At 41.2% G+C, this 21,720-nt stretch overlaps 1 protein-coding gene across 1 annotated transcript in view; it reads left to right on the plus strand.

Annotated features, from left to right (window-relative positions):
* col27a1a (collagen, type XXVII, alpha 1a) overlaps positions 1 to 21,152 on the plus strand; it is a 67,315-nt gene extending 46,163 nt beyond the window's left edge. The window contains exons 18-61 of the mRNA XM_023402670.2: positions 80 to 133; positions 841 to 894; positions 981 to 1,034; positions 1,582 to 1,635; positions 1,784 to 1,828; positions 3,692 to 3,745; positions 3,859 to 3,903; positions 4,016 to 4,069; positions 4,168 to 4,221; positions 5,653 to 5,706; positions 6,421 to 6,474; positions 10,027 to 10,080; positions 10,380 to 10,424; positions 11,041 to 11,085; positions 11,415 to 11,468; positions 13,004 to 13,057; positions 13,608 to 13,661; positions 13,775 to 13,828; positions 13,931 to 13,984; positions 14,117 to 14,224; positions 14,345 to 14,398; positions 14,514 to 14,621; positions 14,756 to 14,809; positions 14,914 to 14,967; positions 15,471 to 15,527; positions 15,636 to 15,689; positions 15,772 to 15,825; positions 15,948 to 16,001; positions 16,545 to 16,598; positions 16,842 to 16,949; positions 17,133 to 17,240; positions 17,442 to 17,549; positions 17,698 to 17,751; positions 18,867 to 18,929; positions 19,014 to 19,067; positions 19,154 to 19,189; positions 19,324 to 19,341; positions 19,458 to 19,493; positions 19,598 to 19,624; positions 19,762 to 19,812; positions 19,905 to 20,073; positions 20,167 to 20,276; positions 20,389 to 20,607; positions 20,746 to 21,152. Of these exons, the coding sequence (XP_023258438.1) occupies positions 80 to 133; positions 841 to 894; positions 981 to 1,034; positions 1,582 to 1,635; positions 1,784 to 1,828; positions 3,692 to 3,745; positions 3,859 to 3,903; positions 4,016 to 4,069; positions 4,168 to 4,221; positions 5,653 to 5,706; positions 6,421 to 6,474; positions 10,027 to 10,080; positions 10,380 to 10,424; positions 11,041 to 11,085; positions 11,415 to 11,468; positions 13,004 to 13,057; positions 13,608 to 13,661; positions 13,775 to 13,828; positions 13,931 to 13,984; positions 14,117 to 14,224; positions 14,345 to 14,398; positions 14,514 to 14,621; positions 14,756 to 14,809; positions 14,914 to 14,967; positions 15,471 to 15,527; positions 15,636 to 15,689; positions 15,772 to 15,825; positions 15,948 to 16,001; positions 16,545 to 16,598; positions 16,842 to 16,949; positions 17,133 to 17,240; positions 17,442 to 17,549; positions 17,698 to 17,751; positions 18,867 to 18,929; positions 19,014 to 19,067; positions 19,154 to 19,189; positions 19,324 to 19,341; positions 19,458 to 19,493; positions 19,598 to 19,624; positions 19,762 to 19,812; positions 19,905 to 20,073; positions 20,167 to 20,276; positions 20,389 to 20,607; positions 20,746 to 20,892 (2,949 nt within the window). The 3' untranslated portion in view covers positions 20,893 to 21,152. The remainder of the gene's footprint in view (positions 1 to 79; positions 134 to 840; positions 895 to 980; positions 1,035 to 1,581; positions 1,636 to 1,783; positions 1,829 to 3,691; positions 3,746 to 3,858; positions 3,904 to 4,015; positions 4,070 to 4,167; positions 4,222 to 5,652; positions 5,707 to 6,420; positions 6,475 to 10,026; positions 10,081 to 10,379; positions 10,425 to 11,040; positions 11,086 to 11,414; positions 11,469 to 13,003; positions 13,058 to 13,607; positions 13,662 to 13,774; positions 13,829 to 13,930; positions 13,985 to 14,116; positions 14,225 to 14,344; positions 14,399 to 14,513; positions 14,622 to 14,755; positions 14,810 to 14,913; positions 14,968 to 15,470; positions 15,528 to 15,635; positions 15,690 to 15,771; positions 15,826 to 15,947; positions 16,002 to 16,544; positions 16,599 to 16,841; positions 16,950 to 17,132; positions 17,241 to 17,441; positions 17,550 to 17,697; positions 17,752 to 18,866; positions 18,930 to 19,013; positions 19,068 to 19,153; positions 19,190 to 19,323; positions 19,342 to 19,457; positions 19,494 to 19,597; positions 19,625 to 19,761; positions 19,813 to 19,904; positions 20,074 to 20,166; positions 20,277 to 20,388; positions 20,608 to 20,745) is intronic.
* Positions 21,153 to 21,720: the final 568 nt, after the last annotated feature.

Raw genomic sequence — 21,720 nt, forward strand, 5'->3', positions numbered from 1 at the left:
GCTCTAGAAAAGAAATCACAGTTCTGTTTTTTGCTTCTGAATAGTCTCAGTTTTTATGTGTTGTGTTTGTATTGGACAGGGCATCCAGGGGGCTCCAGGTTTACCAGGCATTCGTGGGAAACCAGGACCTCAGGTTAGTTCTGGATTTAATGACCAGGAATCCATTAAAATGATCTTAGACTTAACCTTCTGTGCTTTTCATCTAATGGAATAGGTTGACATGGAAATGTGCTTATTTGTATTCTTCCCAAGAGCAAGATCAGAAGATTGACAACACTCGCATATCTGTGCATTTAATATGAGACAACCAGCAGCCAGTAAGTTTAGCTTAGCATAAAGACTGGAAATGGGGGAAACAACTAGCCTGGCTCTCTCTGAAGATGACAAAATCCATCTTCCAGCCTGTTGTATCTAGTTTGTTTAATTCAAATTGATTTACTAAGTTTTATTGTCACCCCGAGGTTGCCAGGCAACTATTAGAAACCCAGGAAATTCACTGCTCCTATTCAAGAAATAGGACATAACCACTATAAACACTATAAAACCACAGTTTCTCCTTTGTACTGATTAAACAAATACGATGCAGTTTCCTGATTAGTGAACTTTAGAGGTCCTTGTAGGTGGGTTGTTACCTTTGGATGGAGTTAGGCTAGTTGTCTTCCACTACTTCCAGTCTTTGTGCTAGGCTAAGCTAACTGGCTATTGGCTATAGCCTTACATTGAATGGACAGAATTGTGGATGGTATTGATCTTATCATCTAACTGTCGACATGAAAGTAAATCAGTGTATTTTGCAAGATATCCATCTATTTCTCATGTTTTCATTTGTCTTTGTTACAGGGCAAGCTAGGAGAGAGAGGCCCTGATGGTGCACCCGGACCTCCAGGCCCTGAGGTTTGTATTTACACATTGTTAGATTGAATGTGCGCAGCTGGATTTCGGACAGACAATAGAAATCAGTTGTTTATTTATCATGACAGGGTTTCCCTGGTGACATGGGACCACCAGGAGAGAACGGCCTTGAAGGACCAAAGGTGAGTAAAAACTGTCATCCTGGCTATGTAGACTATCACCTGGCTAATGTTTCAAAACATTAGCCAGAACAAGAGTCTACAGCCCCGTCACCTTTTCTATGAGGCTTTACTTAGCCACAATGACACTGATAACATGCTGATATTTAGCAGGTATAATGTTCACCATGTTCACTATCTCAGTTTAATGTCTTAGCATGCCAACATTTGCTAATTAGCACAAGTACAGCTGAGATTGATGGGAATGTTATGAGTGTAGAACAAATTAGAAATTTGACCTGCTAATGGTGCTAGGTGAAATATCAGAGAATCACCAAAGATTCATCCTCTGGGAACCATGAATGTTGGCACAAAATTTTGAGATAATCCTTCCAATACTTGTTCAGGTTTTTCAGTCTGGACCAAAGTGGTGATCCAACTGTCCAACATTGCTTTCCCCAGACAAGCCATGCCACTATCATGGCTAAAAACATGAGTGTAAAAACATGTGTAAATAATACTAGTTACCTTTACACATTAGCATTCATTTGACTGCTTTTTTCCTATCCAGGGAAAGCCAGGGGCCAGAGGTTTACCGGGGCCTCGAGGGGTGCCTGGCTTGGAGGTAAGACTGTCAGACACTGCCCACATCAGAACGACCATAAAGCGCCAAAAGGCATTAAAAGTTTTATGGCACAAGCCTTCTCTTTGCTGAGGGCCGCTTCATGTCCCCAAACATAATTCATGCTAAGATCAATGTCATGTGTTTCCAGGGAGATGAAGGCCCGATCGGACCACCAGGCCCAACAGGACTCGAGGTGAGTTATTAGACAAACACCTGGCGGTGCCTGGCTGGTGGAAGATAACAAGGATCGCTGTTAATTCTAACTTAGGCAGCACAGCCCAGAGGGTCCTCTTAACTCCTGCTTGTTGGCCTCACACCATTAGAACATATGAAAGAGTATCATGCATATGTGTGTAGTCATGGAGAAACATTGAGTCTGTGTGGCCAAGTTTTCATGTTTGTTTGAACTGTATCCCATGCAAAACAATCAAACCATCCATCATGTGCATTGTTGTGGTTTCATTCATCCTTACATCTGTGGTAACCTCGTCTTCAAAGAGATAGAAATCTATAGAAACACAACTGCAGTGTGAAGTTAAATCCATATGCATGCCTGACAGTAAAACGTACTAATTCACAGCCCTCTCAGTAGTTAACACCGTTGCCTAGTCTGCAGTGAAAGCCTATTGTTGTTGCTCTTAAACGGGAAGGCATTGGATGAGTAATGTGGTCAATACATGGCTATAGTCTAAACCATTTGTTACTTTCTTTAAGTCACAGCCACTTGTACAGTATATATTATAATTTAAGTGCTTAGTTTTAATTATCCATCCCAAAGTTTGTTGTACCACAGTGAGAGTTAATGTGAAATTTATTTAAGGTAATAAAGTAGGTCATCATTATATATTTTTATTGGTTTGCATCGGAGAGAAGCTGTAGATGTGTATAGTTTTATGTATTGCAGAGGTTGTTATAGCCTGTCTCTGGATGATTGTCCTCTCACAACAAAGGGCTGCATGCAATCCCTGCTCTTGGCCACCAGGGGGTGATAACTGCCGTCACCATGTTTATAGGTGGTAAGATTTGCAGCTGCAATAAAGCGCAGAGGATGTGAATGACCTACTGCAGAAATAGAAGAGTTGTTGACTTTATTTCTCATACTCTTTATTGATGATAATTTTTTTCTCAATACCAGATGCTACCTGTTTTTCTTCATCACTTTATCTTTTACTTCTTTCTACTCCCAGTCATCCTGAACTTTCTTTCACCCACTCATTCTCCCACCCACTCGTTCTCCGACCCCTCTCTCCTCCATCTGAGGGGAAGTGGTGTATGACTCCTTCAGGAGCTGTGATTGATCTCTGGCCAGGTGCCACAGGTCCGCCTACTCCTCCACCTCATCCACCTCCCAGCTGTCTTTTAGCTTTTTCGCTGCTCTGCTCAGAATGGCAACCGCTCTTTACTTCACTCTTCCTTTCTCACCATCTCCCACACCTTTTTCAACTGCTCTTCATCCCTTTCTCATGGTGTTTCTTTCTTGCCTCGGTTAATGTGGTCAGTCGCCGGCATAAATCTAAATCAGGTGATAAGAAGTCACAAATCCTAGACAGCTCATATTAATTCTCATGTTACTACAAAAATCTGCTTTTACTGTGTGCTTCTGAGTGAAATACAGTGTTAGCCTCTACTGTGTACTACGAAAACTGCCAAACTTCCTGGGGTAAAACTCTGGAACTGTTGAGTCACTCACTCTTTAGGAGTTTGGCTTCGACATTTCTGACCTAGAGTTACTGCTGGTAAAAATGCTCTTAGCCCCCCTCTTAACCCTGGGAATTACTGTCTGTGCAAGGGGGAACATTACAATCGTACACTTTCACAGCCTGCCAAAATGTACTGTCAGCATTACCTGTACACGCCATTACATATTTCAGCGACATGTAGAGTAAGCTGCAACAGCTGCAGAGTACTTCTCAGCTCTTTCTTCAAACTGTCATTTCATAGGAAACCGATCCTTTATAGTCACTGAGAATTGGGGATGAATGTTAATGATGCATTAACTGGCAAGTGAATGTCTGTTATCCACTATTCATCATCCTGTGCTTATGTACTGTTTCAGGGTAGAATGGGCAGAAAAGGATTTCCTGGGAAGGTTGGGCCAGAGGGAGTTAAGGTGAATAAACAAAATACTCTCACATGATTTTTTTCCCTTTTTCTGCCAAAAATAGAAGAAAAATTGAATTAATTTTTGTAAACAAATGACCAGTAATATATTCCTCTTTGTAGGGGGAGCCTGGTGTCACAGGAAAAGTTGGCTCCATGGGAGAAAGAGTAAGAAATTCTGACATTGCCTCTTCCTGTATGGAATAATTGCACTTTTTCCAAACCGTGTATGCAAATATCTACCCACTCCTCCATCCAACATTGAGTCTCTGTACTTCAGGGCTTGGTGGGTTTCATCGGACCTGTGGGAGAGGAAGGGCTGGCAGGAGAGAAGGTATAAATCGTTGTTCCATTCTTGTAAATCCATTTTTGAGACATTACAGGTTCTCACAAGGTGACTTTGAAGACTGAATGCTGTGTATGTATTGTTAGGGGGATCGAGGGGAGATGGGCCTTCCCGGACCACCTGGAGAAAAGGGATCAACGGTAAGATATAGTGAAAAAGACGACGCTCAGGGATTTCAATTTGATGAAGAATACAATTTGAGAATGATAAAAAATTAGATTCTGGGTGCGGTGACATTAAGGAAATCTTAAAAAATGGCCATCTTAAACTAAACTGTGTGTCTTATTCCCATGGGAATATAGTGATGTGAGGTATTATGTCAGTGCTGCAAAAATATGCCAAAAGGGAAAAGAGGCACATCAGAAAAGGGGATGACTTATGGCCATGTTTCTAAGCAGTGGTTTGGCAGGAGGCCTTTAGCTGGAAAAAGTCATCACTGGTTTAAACAAAGGATGAAACAGTTTAAATGGATCACTTACAATGATTTACCTCCTGGACAGAATTTAATGACCACAGTAGGCGCTGACCTCTTATGCTACTGAAGGTATGAAGAGAGGAGGAAAGAGGATGTTCCACTTTCAGTCATCCGTCCATATTGGTCTTGAGTTTCATAAGACACCCCTGTCACATACTTACCCTACTCTTTCAAACAGAGCAAGTGGCTCTGTTTGACGTAGAGACTTTATCTGATATGGCCTGTCTCATATATATGACTGGCTGCAGTGGATAAGAATTTAGTCATCATTCTTGCTGATACAGAGAGAAGTTTCCTGCTGGCTGACAGCCCGCTGGATTTCTCTGAGGACTTAACCACACACACACACACACACACTCACACACTTATAAGGAAGTTCACTGTTGGCCTGTTCTCTCAGCTGCAAAACAGAAACAGACCCTCTGGAAAAGACTGCATCATACAAAGTGAAGGGAACTGACCAGCAGACGTCTATAGCTACTAACGGAGAGCTCATACTGCAGGCATTTATGATCTGTTCCTGTGGATGCATGAGATCAGAGCTGCCTACTGTTCTATAGTTTTGTATATTGGTTAGATTTTATTGCACTCAGCTGATCTGAGTCGTCTGACTGAAAATACTCCCTGTGATATAGTTAGGGCTTTTACAAATGGCCCGTCCAAAAAAACATGATGTCCAATAAAGTAGAAAAAACCCAGTATGTTTTCTGATATAAAATCATCTCCTCAGGCCGTCTGTTTTTCTCTTCTCCCCATTGTCTCTTATTGTAACTTTAAATGTGCCTTCCAGTGCACAGAGCATTTCTGCAGATGTACTGTATGTTTATACTTCGAGTTTATTATATCAAACTAGTTCAAACTTGTACATGTGTAGAATCCAGCATTTACATTTTGTCTTTAATGCCTCTACAATAAAGTCACATTTGGAAACTTTATAAAAAGGGGACTCCACTGATAATGAAAATACTTAATGTCATTATTCTTCCCCGAGCCTTACTCATTGTGCATTGGAGTTAGTCATTTGTGTAACACCCTGTTTTGTGTCAGTTGTAATCTATGTCCTGTGTGTGTGTTTGTGTGTGTGTACATATAATAGGGTCACCCAGGGACACCAGGGGAGACCGGGCCTACAGGACCACCAGGAAGACCAGTAAGTCCCCATTCATTCTTATTTTCACTCAATCACAGTTGCAGGTGATGCTGTATAATCGATGAGCTGTATGGTCTTCAAAACAGGGACTCCATCCAGGTTTTATGTGAGTAGCAAGTTTAGCTGTGAGAGGAAATTGATTATATAATCTACAATCTACAAGGCTACAAAAGAAATTGAATTTTCCCAGCTGTGATCAGCGACTTTGAGTAAAACGTGTATGATGGTGGTGGTAGTCAGTGTCCCCTTTTGAGCACATGAAAGCAGTATGCACCGTCTGCAGCCAAGCTTTCTCTGAGCATTATGAGAGCTGGCAACCTCCTGCTGAACCTGCATTACCCTCCTGTCAGTCAAAAGCCCAACACCTATAACCAATTAGACGCTGCCCCTGCCACCCCCCTCATTTCCCCTTGCTGTGTCCTTGCCATTGGTTGAAGGTGGGGGCCACTGAGCCACCAAAACAAACATAAATATGGGGCTCTGGGGTGCAGCAGGACAGGATTCCAGAGCAGGCCCTTTAATTGGTGTGAGTGACAGATCTAACAACAAACCCCATAGTGTGCTCCCAAGGTCAGGCTGCCCCCCCCACCCCTCCAGGGTCAACAGCCAGGGGGCTCTGTGCTCTGTCAGTGTAAACCCTTGTTTTACCTCTCCTCTTTTCCCTTTTCCCCCCTCTCTTATCCTCTTTATCCCCCATTTTCTTTTGTTCGTCAGGGCCCCCCTGGAGCGACTGGGCCAGCCGGTACCAGAGGACCCAAAGGCTTGCGGGTAAGTTTGAATTTTCACACCTGCCGTTTTTGCAGCTTAGGTGTTGACTGGTGTTCTGCAGTCGGTTATGTATCATAGTTCCCAGCCTTGAGAGCAGATGATGAACTTGGTAAAAGAGTGCAAATACACATCACTGTTCGTTTTTTTGTGTGTGCTCCGAAGTGTGTTTATAGGAGCCATGTGCTACTGCAGTTGTTGAGCCGTTGGAAAAACTAGAGTGGATGAACATAATGAAGTGATATGGAACTGCCTCTGAACTGATGTCATGTGTGTTTAATGGACATGGGAGCTTGCATAACACGTTCCCGGGTTCAGACTCAAAGAATGAGTCTGTTTCATCCTTTTCAGAAGTCAGTGCTCATTATAACTGCTGGAAGAGCTCCAGTCATGTAAAGCAAACAGCTTTATTCTTTATAAATGGAACAATAACTACTACTTATAGGAAAGACCCATCGTCAATCCAACTGTGTGACATTTGTGGTGGAAAATGTGACCTGGCTTTTGTGGCTATTCTAGAAGCTGCAGTGGAGTTAAATTTAGTGAACTGGGGAAACAGGATTTGTGGGTGGAATAACAAAGGCTTGTGTCAGCTTTTTTTTTCTTCAAAATCTTCAATTATTCTGGGTTTGCAGAGAGCTCCAAACTCATAAAACATCATTCACAAAAAACACAATAGCAGTTTTTATTAGACCTGTAACCTGGATGGAATGAGCTATGGAAATACATATTTTTCCCCAAAACCTTTGAAAAGACAATTAGAAAACAGTGGAATGTTTCATTTTTCTTCACATCACAGTAGGAAACTTCTGAGTCAGCAGTGGAAAGGTGTTTCACATCAGCATTACTGCAAAAGACTGCATCTATACTGTACATCACTATGTTCAATACTAATATGATAGATGACATGATGATTAATAGGCCTTAATACCTTAAACCTTGAGTTTCCAATCACAGGTATAACTAATGACATTAATTATGGCTGCATTCCATGTAGGTGGCTTTCTGGCACCTAAAGTGATTGGTGTAATCAGTTATTAGTTACACCCAGTCTTTTCCTGTTAAAACAGTTTGCTGTGGGAAAGAAGTCCAGAACAAGAAACGGTCAGAAAATGAATATACTGTTGGTATAGATGCTAATAAACATCTAAGATATAAAAGCGAGATCATATATATGTACTTTGTGGAAGATGAAAACAAGGGGATAACAGCTGGAATTCCAGCTGGCTAAATAGCACCAACAGAAATTTTAAACCAGATAAGTAATGCTGTTCTTAAAGTTCAGACTCTGGAACGACATGCAGCAAATAAATTCTTGAATTCAGAGTTCAGAGAGGGATTAAAGCGGATTCAAATAAAATTTAGAGGCAATAACTAATGACAATAATGAATGATGACGTTGATGATGATGGCTGTAACTATGTCAATGATGCATGACGCAGTAAAAGCGATGTTGCTGGCAGTGTAATTCGCTGTGTCCTTGATTTGCTTTCTTGTGGAGTGCGGACCAAGTTGCCGACCTTTTTCAAAGCTTTTTAAAAGATGTCTTTTATCGCTATGGTACATGGAGCCAGCTGGAAAATGGGATAAATTAGCATCAAGCTTCTTTATCGGAGGCATCCATGGGAGATGGTCCTCGCTGTGGTTGGCCTGGACACACTCTCATGTCTCAGGCTGTGTTTTCAATTAATACTAATGTCAGCAGTTTCCACTGCCAGTAAATCTGTCTGCTGCTTCATGGTTTTTGTTGGGTAGTCCAAGCTTAGAAATCTGAGAAAAGCAAGACAGTAGATACAGAGGTGATTCTCTCATTGACATAAATGAGTCCAAATACAAACACACATTCACCCAACTTCCTAAACACACACAATTGGCTGTTGTTAGATAAAGATAAAGACATGAAGTCTAGATTAAGACAGGAAATTGGACATCTCTTTTGATAAAAGAAAATTATGAGAGCATTTTTCTGAGCGAAGATTGTGTGATTTTAACTCTACATGTCTTTGGTCTGCCTGAAAAACATATCTTACAGTGAAATGAGACTGTACACAACTTTTACACAGATTTTAACACCATATGTCTTTTAGATGTTAGCGACTTGGCTCGAGGCACAGGGCAAAGAAATGTAACAACTGGCTTCCCTCTCGGAAACATGGCACCAGACTGTTTTCTAACATGGAAATATTGTGGAATTGAGACAAGAGATAAAACTGTATGCTGGCATCAGAAAGCTAGTAACACTGTTTTCTCTGTTTTTCAGTATCTGTGTTTTATTTGCATGTATAAAGAATATTTTAAGTTGTGGACTCAAACTTGTGGATGTCAGCCATGAGGAATCTTCAGACTGACTAATCATGCTTTGTAAATAATAATTCCTCATGACGTCTGACCTGCAAATCCTCAGCTAATGTTTTCCATACTGAAGAGCATATTAATCTCATCATTCCTCCCTCTTTGTAGTTGGTGGTTATTGTTGAGCTGCTTTAAATAGATGTTTCTGATTGTTTTGAATTCGTGCTCCTGGTTTGCCTTTCCTGTCTTTGTTTAAAAAAAAAGGGTCAGTCTGTTATGTTACAAATTAATGTAGCTCAGTGTAATTAATTCACTTTGAAGCATGATATTTGAGTGTTTTTCCGTGGCCTGATGGGGTGAAATATTTTCCCTACACATGGGCTAATCAGGCTATGTAAACGTAACCAGTGGGTAGCAGGTACCCCAGACAGGAATGTTAATGAGCGCTGCTCATCCAGCTCTATGTATAATAGGCTTATAGCACCTCAGCTAGCGGCGTTCTCCACGGGCCAAACTCCCACTGTGCCCAGTCATCAATCATGCTTACAACAAGGCTTCCTGTGTGGCTCTGTCATGTTATATTTTCTTTTTCCTTTAAAATAATTAATGAGAGAAATCACTACTTGTTAACTACTTGTTATTTATAATCACTGTTAGCTAAGACAGACTGAGGAGTTTTGTCAGTGTCAGAGAGTTAGCATCTTTCACAGTATAGAGGAGAAACTTGTCCGGGTGCAGGTGCACAGCAGATGGATTGCATTGGTCCACTGCCTGGCTCCCATTTATTATCACTGCTCACTGGACTAGCAGGTCTTTAAGCACTTTAGATTGATTATGTTTGACAGTTGCACCCATGTAATCTAAACAGTCAGACTGTTCTGACAGTGTGTGTGTTTAAGTGTGAACAGTATGTATCTGTGTGCACCCAGACTTTGTGCCCTGATTCTAATATTAAGACAATGAAAGTCATAGTCCAGTAGCTTCCTCTGCCATGTGTGACAAGGGGAGACCTATAGTTATTTCTACAATGCCTCTCTGTGAGCACATACACACATTCACTTTTACACACACTTATACATAACATACTTCCTTATTTACCCTGAAAAGTGTAGTGGACAGCCAGAGTAACCCTCATATTGCCTCTGACATGTTGGTACTGTTGGTGTCATAATACACAGAGATGTTTATTTACAGTATGTTGTGGATGTCTGGCTGTGTTACAGTGACCTCTGTTGGTGAAGTGACAACTGTCTTGTGTTTCAGGGAGCGATAGGGCCTGACGGTCCAACAGGAGAGATGGGGTTAGAGGGCAAGAAGGTAAGAAATCTGACTTGATTTTGCACATTCATTGGAATTTCCTTGTTGATATATAAAACCAGATACATTCACAAAGTCAAACTTTGCAGACACAAGAGTAATGACCATAAAATGGCATAAAATAGCGTAAAAATATTTCCTGCTGCATACATAATAGATTCTTAATAGGGAAAATGGATCTTGCGCACCAAAAACAGCACGCTGCACATCCACACACACCCACTCAGGAGGCAGGAAACATACAGTAAACTGACATGTCTCATCACATGGCTATTTCTCATCCTTCCTTTTCTCCACAGGGTCTTGATGGTCCTCCAGGAAAAATAGGTTTCCCTGGACCACAGGTAAAGCACTGGGGTAGTTTTCTACTTTTCCACTCCGTCCTCTCTCATATTTTTGTGGTGCTTATGTTCCTCTGGAGAGGCAAAGCATCCGCATGATTTAGAAGGACTACATGATACCAGAAAAGTTGAGGCCCAAAGTTAGAAACAACACATTACTTTGGGGGACAGAAATGTCCTTGGGAGGTTTCTGCCAGATTTACATACATGAAAGTGGAGTGCACAGCTCAATGGTGAGATTTGATTTGATTTACTCAGCCTGCAATTAAATTCCACTCATGAAAATGATTTGACTTTCACCATCACTGAAAATGTTACTACTCTTTGTTCATAGAAAGGTTTGTAAATCTAATGTGGTAGGAGTCTATTTCTAAGTTTATAGGTTTATTGTCCGTACAACCTTTAACTCTTTGCCTTCTCTTTCTTTCGTGTTGTTCAATAATCAGATATTGTATCATGTCCTTATATGCAGAATATGTCTGAAAATAGGCATGAAAGTCTCAGTAAATCTGGTTCTATGTAAATGCTTTGTCTTTGTCAAGTACAGGCTCTAAGGCTGATGAGTCCTGATCTCATTTATCCTCTTTTAAATATCCTTCTTTTTCTTGTTTCCCTGCAGGGGAAGATGGGAGAGGAAGGGGAAACTGGGCCTAAAGGTTTTCCTGTGAGTTCACTCATACATTAAAATTGTATACTACTGATGAGACCTAGACGCACTTATGGACCCCAAAAGAACCAAGCATTATATTCTGCATACAGTATACTTTATATACAGACTGTACGATTGTTAGCGCATATTGGCATCTGCTAAGGCCTCACATGTATCTGTCATCAGTCCTGCATATCTCTATTATTTTAGAGGTGCTTTTGTAAACAATCCATACTCTATTATTAGCTGTGTCCTGCTCATGGTGAAAAATGTAAAACTTCAACACTCATGTATGCAGTGTTGTGTGAATGTGAGATTCTGAACTCACTGACTTCTGTCTCCAGGGTATTCAAGGGCCCTCAGGACCTCCAGGGGACAAGGGAATACCGGGCGAGCCGGTATGATCCTCCATCCATCTCCATCCTTTCTTATCTTTTTCTCCTGTTCTTTCATCTTCTCAGCATCTTTACAATTCCCCTTATCTATCTTAATATCCTCAGTTGCCTCACTCTCTTTCCCCCTCCCTCTCTCATTCTGTTCTCACTTGAGGTTAAATATTTAGCCGTATTCTCCCACTCACTTACCTTCCATCATCAAACTTTTCCTTTCCCTTCTTCATAGCCATACTCACTAGTTTTATTAGAATCTCTTTGGCAACAAACAACATCCTGATTCTCTCTGCCGAGCCCTCCAAAATATCATAGCCAGGAAGTAGTTTATGAGACATATTTTAGTGCTTATTAAAAATATATTCGTCTGTATTAAATGTTTCCTCCGATGAAGCCAGACAATTGTCTCATCCTTCGCACATCTGTTCTGAAGTGGCAGGAGAATGCACTGCAAGCATGCAGGGGGATTGATTTTTGAAGAAGAAGCACCTTATTTACAGAAGCGCAAAATTGCCGAACTTGCAGGGAAAATAAATGTTATTATTGCCATAATGGATCAAACCTTTACTGTAAAAGATTTGCTGTCCTTCTTGTGGTTGCAAGCAATGAGAGAGGCAGATCCGGAATAGAGGGACAGAAAATGTGTCTTTCATTCATGGAGAATTGGCTCACACATTAGAACATGCACCCATTCCCTTTTTGTTTTCTTTGTTCAAAATGAATCATCAGCTAATATCCTCCTGTTTCCTAGAAAATAAAACATGGATCTCTGGCCTAATATCTGATGTATTGTACTTCAGACAGCAGACTGTTTACTCCAACAATAGTAAAAGCAAATATGTGAAATACTGAAATTCAAATGCATTTTGGTTTGCAGTGGTGTAATTACTATTTTAATGGGCAATATACAAGTGCATGGTCATGTTCACTACAAGCTATAAAGTGTGTGTTTTCAGCTGCACAGTTTTGTGTTTTGTTAACAGTTGGTTGACGACTTTTAGGAAAGCCACATTGTGGCTCCCAGTAAACAAAGATTTCATTAAAGTGGAGTTTCCCCGTATGAATCCCCTTTTATTGTTAAAGTGATCATTTTCCCTCTCATTGAGTCTCCATTGTCTCATCTGTGGTGCTGGACAGCTGCTTTCACTGATAGACAATTCAGTTGCGAGCCCTGTTGTTTACTTTCTTTCACAGTATGAATTAAAGACCACACAGGTGACTTTTGTTATATTATTACTGTTGTTTGGACTGGATGCAAGTCAACCGGGGAGCAACCATCATTCACATGTGCTGATATTAATAAGTATTCATGGCAGCGCATCAATGTTTTTTGAGCATAATTAGTGACACATTACATTCAACATCACACTGTGTACAGATGGTTTACTGATTTATCTGCTGTTGGCTCATCCACAATCAACATCAGCCAAAGAGCTGCTATTGTATTAAATGTATTAAATGAGATCTGATGTTAGTTCGTGTGAAAAATCCCAAGTTGGTTTTTATCTTTATAATCATTCAAACGTTTGTGCTGTCATCTATAGGGACCACCTGGGTCACCAGGGACTGTGGGACTGTTGGGAGAAATAGGTCAAAAGGTGAGACTTAGCAAACACACACAGTCGCACACATGCTCAGGCAAATGTTCTGTAAGAACACAATGTTCCTCCACGCACACACACACACACACGCACATACACACACGCACATACACACGCACACGCGCATACACACGCACATACACACGCACATAAACACGCACATACACACACACACTTACACACGCACATACACACACACACGCACATACACACACATGCGCACATACACACACACACACGCACATACACATACACACGCACATACACACAAAGGGTATTGTGAAGACTAAATGATTAAATATGTGACATCTGTTGTTCACCCTACCCCAGTGAATAATGCTCTCTGATTGAAGTAATCTGTCCAATTAAACTAATTAACCCACATTACAAAGGTGTCCTCTTTCTCTGTCTCCAGTCTCATGTCAGTACGTAATGGAACTAACCCCTGACATATTGTTCATATCTAATGCCAAAGAGTCATTAGCCCTTAAATGTTGTCCAAAATCATTCAACATTTTCCTTTCTCCAATTTCTACTTATTAATAAGGGTCCTCCAGGCAAGGTGGGGGAACCAGGACTGCCAGGCGAGCCCGGGGAGAAGGTGAGACTAGATATTGCTGCAGCTTTTATCTGTATAGATTTTTCTTTTTTCTTTTTTTTTTTTTGCAAGATATAATTTGACATCAAAGTTGAATATCTGTCTGTGTTTGTCAGGGAGCCATTGGAGCTGCTGGGAACATCGGAGAGCAGGGGCTGATAGGACAACGGGTACGTTTACCAGCATTAAACTATTAAGTATTAAGCATTCTTAACATGTGGAGCTGTTCATTTTGTTAACTTGTGTATATATGAATGTTTGTCTGTGTACAGGGAGAGCCAGGCCTAGAGGGAGAAGCTGGTCCAGCTGGTCCTGATGGAACCAAGGTGAGATGTCTTTTCAAAATATCCTTAATGAGGTATTATTAGGATATACAGACAACAAAAAACATTAACCTTCTTTTTAGATCTTTTAGGTATAGACTATTAAAAAGTCATGTTTTATGTGTATTTTCTCAGGGTGAAAAGGGTGACATGGGTCAGGAGGGCGACAAAGGAGAAAAAGGTGAAATTGGACTAAAGGGAAAGGAGGGCCCACCTGGAAGTCCTGGACTCAATGGCGTCAGAGTAAGTCGCCTGTCTTTCTGCTAAAATCCACACACACACACACACCCACACACATACTGACTGACTTCCAGAGATTCTCAAATTTCTCCTTCTGCTGTTTCTTTTGTTTTCTTTCTGAAGGGTCCAGAGGGGAAACCTGGCAAAATTGGGGAAAGAGGCAAACCAGGGTCAAAGGTATTAATGTCAAATCATGTCTGATGAAAGTTTATTCGGTCCATATCCAGAAATATTCACACACACTGACACAGAAATGCAACTATTCTGTAATTTATCCTGTGCGTTTATCTAGGGTGCTAAAGGTCATCAAGGTCACCTTGGGGAGACTGGACCAGTGGGGAAGACAGGACCACCGGGTTTTGTTGGGCCGAAGGGGTCCAGAGGAACTATTGGACACGTGGTAAAGTGGAACAGTAATGATATAGATATTTATCAATCACTTTTGAAATCACAAGCACTTCACATGATAAGTTAAAACACCATATAATGTTTCAAATTAAACATAGTGTGACTGAAGACACTTGCTCTCTTTAGGGAGCTCCTGGTCGAATGGGTCAACAGGGAGAACCTGGTCTTGCAGGTTATGAGGTAAGATGACCTTATCATAAGTAAGTGTGGACTTTAAACATTAAACAAGCTTATTGTGGCTATTTGCATTTGCTGTAGTCATTTCACATAACGATTTCTTGCAGGGCCATCAGGGACCACAGGGCCCCATGGGGTCTCCAGGACCAAAAGGTGAAAAGGTACACCTCATTCACTTTATGTGTAATACTGCTCTCTTATTATTCTTCCTTATTCTTCCTTAAGTCAGATCCTAAGTCTGTTCTAGCAGAAGCCAGAGACTCTCCCTTCATACAGTTTGGATTTAGCACAAACCAGCTGAACGTGGATCAGAAACAGCAAATGTTTATGAAAAAAGCATCCCAAAATGCACCTTTCTCTGTAGACAGCTTATACTGATCAACCTTGTTTTGGTTTACTCAATACCTTAGTGACAACAACAACAATCTTGCTGTGATTACGTCACAGCTATTATTTTACACAAATGCAGAGTCAACCTATTTTACACACAAGGGGAGATTGTGAGTTTTTGATATATAACACATCATAATCAGCCATCTAAAAGAAAGCATATGTAACAATTTAGGAGATGTTCCAACAGGAATAAACAGTGTATTGACACATCAGGGATGTGTGTCTTATATAAAACATCTAAATTTTCCATTCTTTTGATCTTCATCCGCAGGGCGAGCAGGGGGATGATGGGAAAGTAGAGGGTCCTCCTGGTCCTCCAGGTGACATAGTAAGTCACACCCGACTTACTTTTCTCTCTCCTTCTGCTGTTTGCCTGGTATATTTTTGGAGAAATCAAATAATTTGCAGTTCACTGATATATTTCTTGTTTCATCAGGGTCCTCCAGGTGACAGAGGAGAGAGAGGGGAATCAGGAGATCCGGGGTACAAAGTAAGTCACATCACTCCAGATAATATTAAAATTTGTATTTGGGTTTATGAAGTCTAGTCAACATTCTGTTACTCTTTCTCAGGGTCAAATTGGTGTGGATGGAGAGAGAGGCAGACCTGGAGCTCCTGGACAACCTGTGAGTGTCAGAATTTGTGATTTCCATACACAGTTCTGTCCTTAAGTCGACAAAAACAACCAGCAGGCGTGCTCAGACAGGTTGTCTTTATTTGCTGTCATTAACATCACTGTTAATTTCAGGGACATCCTGGACCTCGCGGGCAACAAGGACACAAAGGGGCCAAAGGAGATCAAGTAAGGAAGTCAAAATAAAAAACGTTTTGTGATTGTGCTTCTGTGAATGTTTGAAGAGTCATAGTTCGATATGCAGGCCTGTTTATCATCTGTTTTGCATTAGCTTCAGTCCAAACCCTCAGCTGTTTCTACTGTTCAGCCTTTCATGAGGGCTGAGTAAGTTGAATGTGTACTGAGTAATTAACCCAGGGAAAAGATGATCACTTGACTAGCAGGTTTCTGGCAAAGTGACAAAGTTAGCCAATACTGCAAAGAGCCAAGAGAAACATCCAACTAGTGACGAGGTCATTAATTCTGGATGTAATGTGATAACAGAAGCACTGTGGTGTCATTTGTTATTTGTGGCTTGAGAACTGCTGTAAATGCTATGATGGTAATTTTCTAGTATTTTCTTTCTTCACTGAATAGCATGCAAGTGGGTTTTTAAAGCCAGAGATTTCTGCACCTGTTAAAGTGTTACTGGTGGTTATTGGCACTGACAACCAACGATACTGGACAATAATAATCAATTTTACCTCTAACCTATTTTCTGTCTTCATTAAGGGTCAGAAAGGCAAAAAGGGTCAGACTGGACAAAAAGGAACCAGAGGAACAGAGGTAAGTCACAGTTCTCCAGATATCTACACCTGCTTCAATGACTTACAGTATTACAATACAAAAGGCAGATGTTTTATAATTCTCAGCCATGACAAAGATACTTGGAAATGACGCATATATAGATTAACCCAGACAGGGGAAAATTCTCTGTGCAAATTTACTTGAGTAAAGACAGATGAAAAAGACGAACATACACTGTCGAGGCTCGATGTAGATTTCTGATAAGTCCTCTCTTCTCCTCAGGGAGGGGGTGGTCTTTCCGGTCCCAGAGGTGTGGTGGGTCGAGAGGGGCAGGAGGGTGTGCCCGGAGTGGATGGAGTCCCAGGGAAGGATGGCTTTAAAGGCATGCCGGTGAGACAAACACAGAAATCTTAATAATCAGTTGTTCATTAAAGAGCGTCTGAAGTGAAAAGGTCTCATCCTGTGGAGAGCAGGAATGTATTAAAGATATTTCATGGCAGATGTTGGGATACTGTCCTCTGGACCAAAGTGATGAACAGACATTGTCATCTTATTTTCTCAATATGTCTCCAGGGAGAGCATGGTGATGATGGGGAGGCTGGTCTTCCTGGCAAAGCTGGCTCACGTGGTAAAACTGGTGTTCCAGGACTCCCAGGAGATCAGGGTGGCATTGGACCAAAGGTAATTGTAGAACGCTGTATGGCACATTCTGGTTAACGATATATAAAAAGTAGAATAGTTTTAAGTTTAGATATAATTTCTTGCCAGGCGAGTGATGTATTACTGTGACTGCTTTAATTATCCGATGAATGCAGAGATATTTACTTAACTGCCCTTGAGCGATCCTCACTCAGTCATTTGATCATTTATTCGTCCATCCAGGGTGAGCAGGGTCTTCGAGGCCAGAATGGACCTCTAGGGAAAAGAGGCTTTAGAGGTGGAATGGGGCTGCCAGGGCCGCAGGGAGACCAAGGACCTAAAGGACAACCTGTGAGCAGCCACGCATACTCACACTTAAACATATATAATCCAGGCGATGATTTACCTATGCGATCTTGAAAGACGAGATTTCATGACATTATGTAAGTTTCTTTTTGAAAATTATGTGGTTTTGATTCTTGACTACATCCTTGTCTAGGGTGATACAGGGGAACCAGGTTTTCCAGGAATTCTGGGAGTTTTTGGACCAAGGGTATGTTCAGCACCAAACAGCAGCACATCTTCCACAATGTGTGTGCACGAAAACAAAAACCAAACATACATGTCACTGTTAAAATATAATGCTCATATGTATCATGAAACACCTTCCTGTTCACCATTAAAGAAGTAGAAATCAGCTCATTCACTGTGGTCACACAAATGTGATTAGTATGGTCCACTCACTGTAAATCACACATACTCACAAACACATTGATGATAGGAAAGAGTGCACACATGGGTAAACAGTTAAACATATACCGTGTAGACAGATACAAAAACATACAACAAAAACCTTTCAGCTGTCAGTTTGGGGCATAACTAAACTCAGGAACAGTTATTTCATTTCTAAACAGTTGCTTTACCACTTCCACCTTTAGTCTTACCAAATAGTGGATTAGTCTCTAAGTAGAGAACAAATATGACTTGTTTTGGGATTTAGGTGTAGTCTATACATTGCAACACCTGTCCCTGGCTAAGCTGAGCTTATCAGTGACAGTGACATTACACGTTTCCACATGTGTCTATTCTATGTGTTAAGTCTGTGTCAACTACATATCGCATACATCAAAGAAACTAACATTAGCTTATCTATAACTATCCAGTGAGGAAACATTGATAGTTACTCTATGTGACAGCTTCAGCACAATGTCCTCAAGTCCTTCCAAATTACAGGCTTTTCTCTCCCATCACCAGATCCCATTTACAAATAGCACTCTTTGAAGCAAGCCAACAAAATCTCTCCTCACATCCTGCCCACGATCTGTTCCTTATAATCCCCACAATCACCAGTTTTAAGAATGGTTTTATAGTTTGATTTACATAGTCATAATGTGACACATGCATCCATCCTGCATCTGTGTCTTGGGTTGTGTGACCATGAAGACCTATTGTCTTCAATTGAAATCACGTCACAGAACCAAGCCAATGTTTGTTAGGACAGCTGGAAACATTGTCTTCAACATGGAAACAGTTAGTGCTGTCAGATGTTCCATAATGAGCTGTAGATATAGTTAGAGATAGGAGTTAGTGTGTAGAAAGACAAAACTGGCATGAGGTATTAAAGTTCTAAACAGGTGTGTGATAAGTGTGTATAAATATTTATTTCAGGGGCCTCCAGGTGACTTTGGGCCAAAGGGCATACGGGGACCAAAGGGGCCGCAGGGCACAATGGTAAGTAGACTAGTGATCGAAAAAACATTGATGAAATGCACTTAGACCCCTGTTTCATACTTTTTCTCTTGTTCTCTCCATCAGGGCAGAGGAGGAGTAGTTGGCCCTATGGGAATTATTGGTCCCAATGGAAGCGCAGTATGTATTATACAGATAAACATAAGTTTTGACATTTCTCTCTGCTGTTGCTCTTCAGATTACTCATTGTGCACATCTCTTTACAGGGTCCTAGAGGAGAGAAGGGTAATCGCGGAGAGACTGTGAGTCTTCTTGACCTCTTGCCACATCTGTGCTTTTCAGTTTTATATACTTTGTTTACACTGTCTACTGTGTGGAAAGAATATTTAATGACTATATCCTGGCTGAAAATATGTTTTTTTTTTTCTCCTTGCAGGGATTGCAAGGACCAAGGGTATGTTTGCATAGCATTATCTTTTTCTGTTGTTACAAATCATTTGTACTTTACTGTGGGCACTTGATTGACAATATATAAGCTCATCCAGCATGTATGTTTTTCTTTTTTATTAGGGATCTCCTGGACCTCGTGGACCCCCTGGACTTCCAGTAGGTTTTCCACCTTTATGAGTTTAAACAAATGTCAAACACACACAATGTCATCTTTGAGTTACATGATTAATTTTCTGAATAATTCTTTTTTTGCCCTCTAGGGTCCCCCGGGTGTCCCGCTATCATTTGTAAGACATGTCATTTTTGCTGATTTCATTATATTCAATAAGCAGTAGTCAAAATATACTATATTGTGTTATCCAGAAATGTAAAATGGCACTGATGATATAATTTAAGATTATAATATTTTGTTATTTTGCTGCAGAAAGAAGACGGTCTCATGTTTGTGGAGTCACACACCTCCCTCAGGACTGAGGTTAGTGGAATATGATGTCAATATTTCTCTGTATTCTTCCATCTTCTAATCTGTTGAAAACTGTACAGACTTTTTTCTTGTCCGTCCTCCAGAATAGGCCAGTGATGGACCTGCCGATGTTGGACCAGGGCGCAGAGATCTTTAAGACCCTCCACTACCTCAGTAACCTGATCCAGAGCCTGAAGAACCCACTGGGCACTCGGGACAACCCAGCCCGCATCTGCAGGGACCTGCACAGCTGTGAACAGAGGTTAAACGATGGTGAGGGTGTGTGAGTGTTGTGTTGGAGACAAGATGGAGAGTCATTTTATGTTTAGATATACAAATTATCCCAAATGTGTTTGCATCTTTCAGGCACTTATTGGATTGACCCGAACCTGGGCTGTTCATCAGATACAGTAGAAGTCTCCTGCAACTTTACTGGAGGTGGACAGACTTGTCTGAAACCAATAACAGTATCCAAGGTATTTAAAACACAACAACCCAAATGATGTTAGAAAGCCTGCAAGGTAAATATTATACACACAAGCACATAATAGACTTGTTAACCAGTGTCTCCTCTGCCTGTTTGAGCAGCCAACAATCAGTGTCGGTCGTGTCCAGATGAACTTCCTGCAGCTGCTGAGCTCAGAGGCTGTGCAGCACATCATCATCCACTGCCTGAACATCTCGGTGTGGAGGTCAGCTGAGGATCAGCCGGCTGCCCAAGGGTCTGTGAGATTCAAGGCGTGGACTGGGGAGGTGTTTGAGGTGGGAGGAGACCTTGAGCCAGAAGTCATAGAAGACTCCTGCTGGGTAGGAATAAGATTCTGTCATCAAAATCTGGTTGGCTTTTAGTTTGTATCATTATTGACTCTCAGACTTTCATAACATACGAAACTAGATTATGATATTGCCTTAGACTAATGAATGCATTGTCTATCTGGGTTTCAGATAAAAGATGGTCGCTGGCACCAGACCCATTTTGTGTTCCACTCCCTGGACCCCACCCTGCTCCCTGTGGTTGACATCTACAATCTCCCGAACACGACTCCTGGCTCACATTACCACCTAGAAGTAGGTCCTGTGTGCTTCCTGTGAGGGCTGCAGTGTAAGTTCTCTGAGCATGGAGGGATGGATCATCACCCCTGGAATTACACCTTCATGCAGACGTGGAGATCGGAGCTGTCTCCTCAAATCCAAACTGCCCAAGAGAGAACAAGCCTCCCTCCCCCAAACAGATCCTGCTTCACTCTGCCAAACTCCCATTGGACTGCAGACACAGAGGGAGGAAGCACGGAAAGCTGGGGGGGACCAAGAAGAGCTGAGGAGGAGCAGGGGAGTTCTTGCACTAATAGCTTCTCAATATGGCAAAAAGCTTCTTGAAGCTCTTCAAGAAGGATCTCCACATGTACGCCTGCTTGGAGGAAAAAAAAGGCTCTATGCCACACAATCTCTCTGGAACATTGCTGAGTGAAGGGAGACCAAGGCCAAGTCAATCAGCGGACATTATAGTAACTTATTTTTGTAACTGTATACAGTCTGTATACTGTGTGTACTTTTTTGGAAATACCAGGAATTCAATTCTGTCAGAAGAGAAGAATTAAAGTAATTGGGATCAGTTAAATGTACATATATAAGTATGCTTATTATTAACTTTTATACATGTATATCTTATGTAAAGAAATAATCTTCAAGTGCAATAGAAAATAAGAAGATAATTTGATATTTTAAACTTTATATGGAAGGATTTTTCAGGGGTGCCATTTTATTTGCCTTTGGTACTCATCTCCTTGTGAATCTTGCCCGTGTGAATTTGTTTTTCCAGAGGCAGGCTCATTTGCTTAAATTGAGCAGAAATCACATCTGTATTCACTAATGCTCCAAATGGGAGATTTCAGTTTCCCTTCCAAATGTGGAGAAACCAGT

The sequence above is a fragment of the Seriola lalandi genome, unplaced genomic scaffold (genome assembly GCF_002814215.2).
Source record: "Seriola lalandi dorsalis isolate HSWRI2012SDOR001 ecotype SW California unplaced genomic scaffold, Sedor1 jcf7180002053976, whole genome shotgun sequence".
Taxonomy (NCBI): Eukaryota; Metazoa; Chordata; class Actinopteri; order Carangiformes; family Carangidae; genus Seriola; species Seriola lalandi.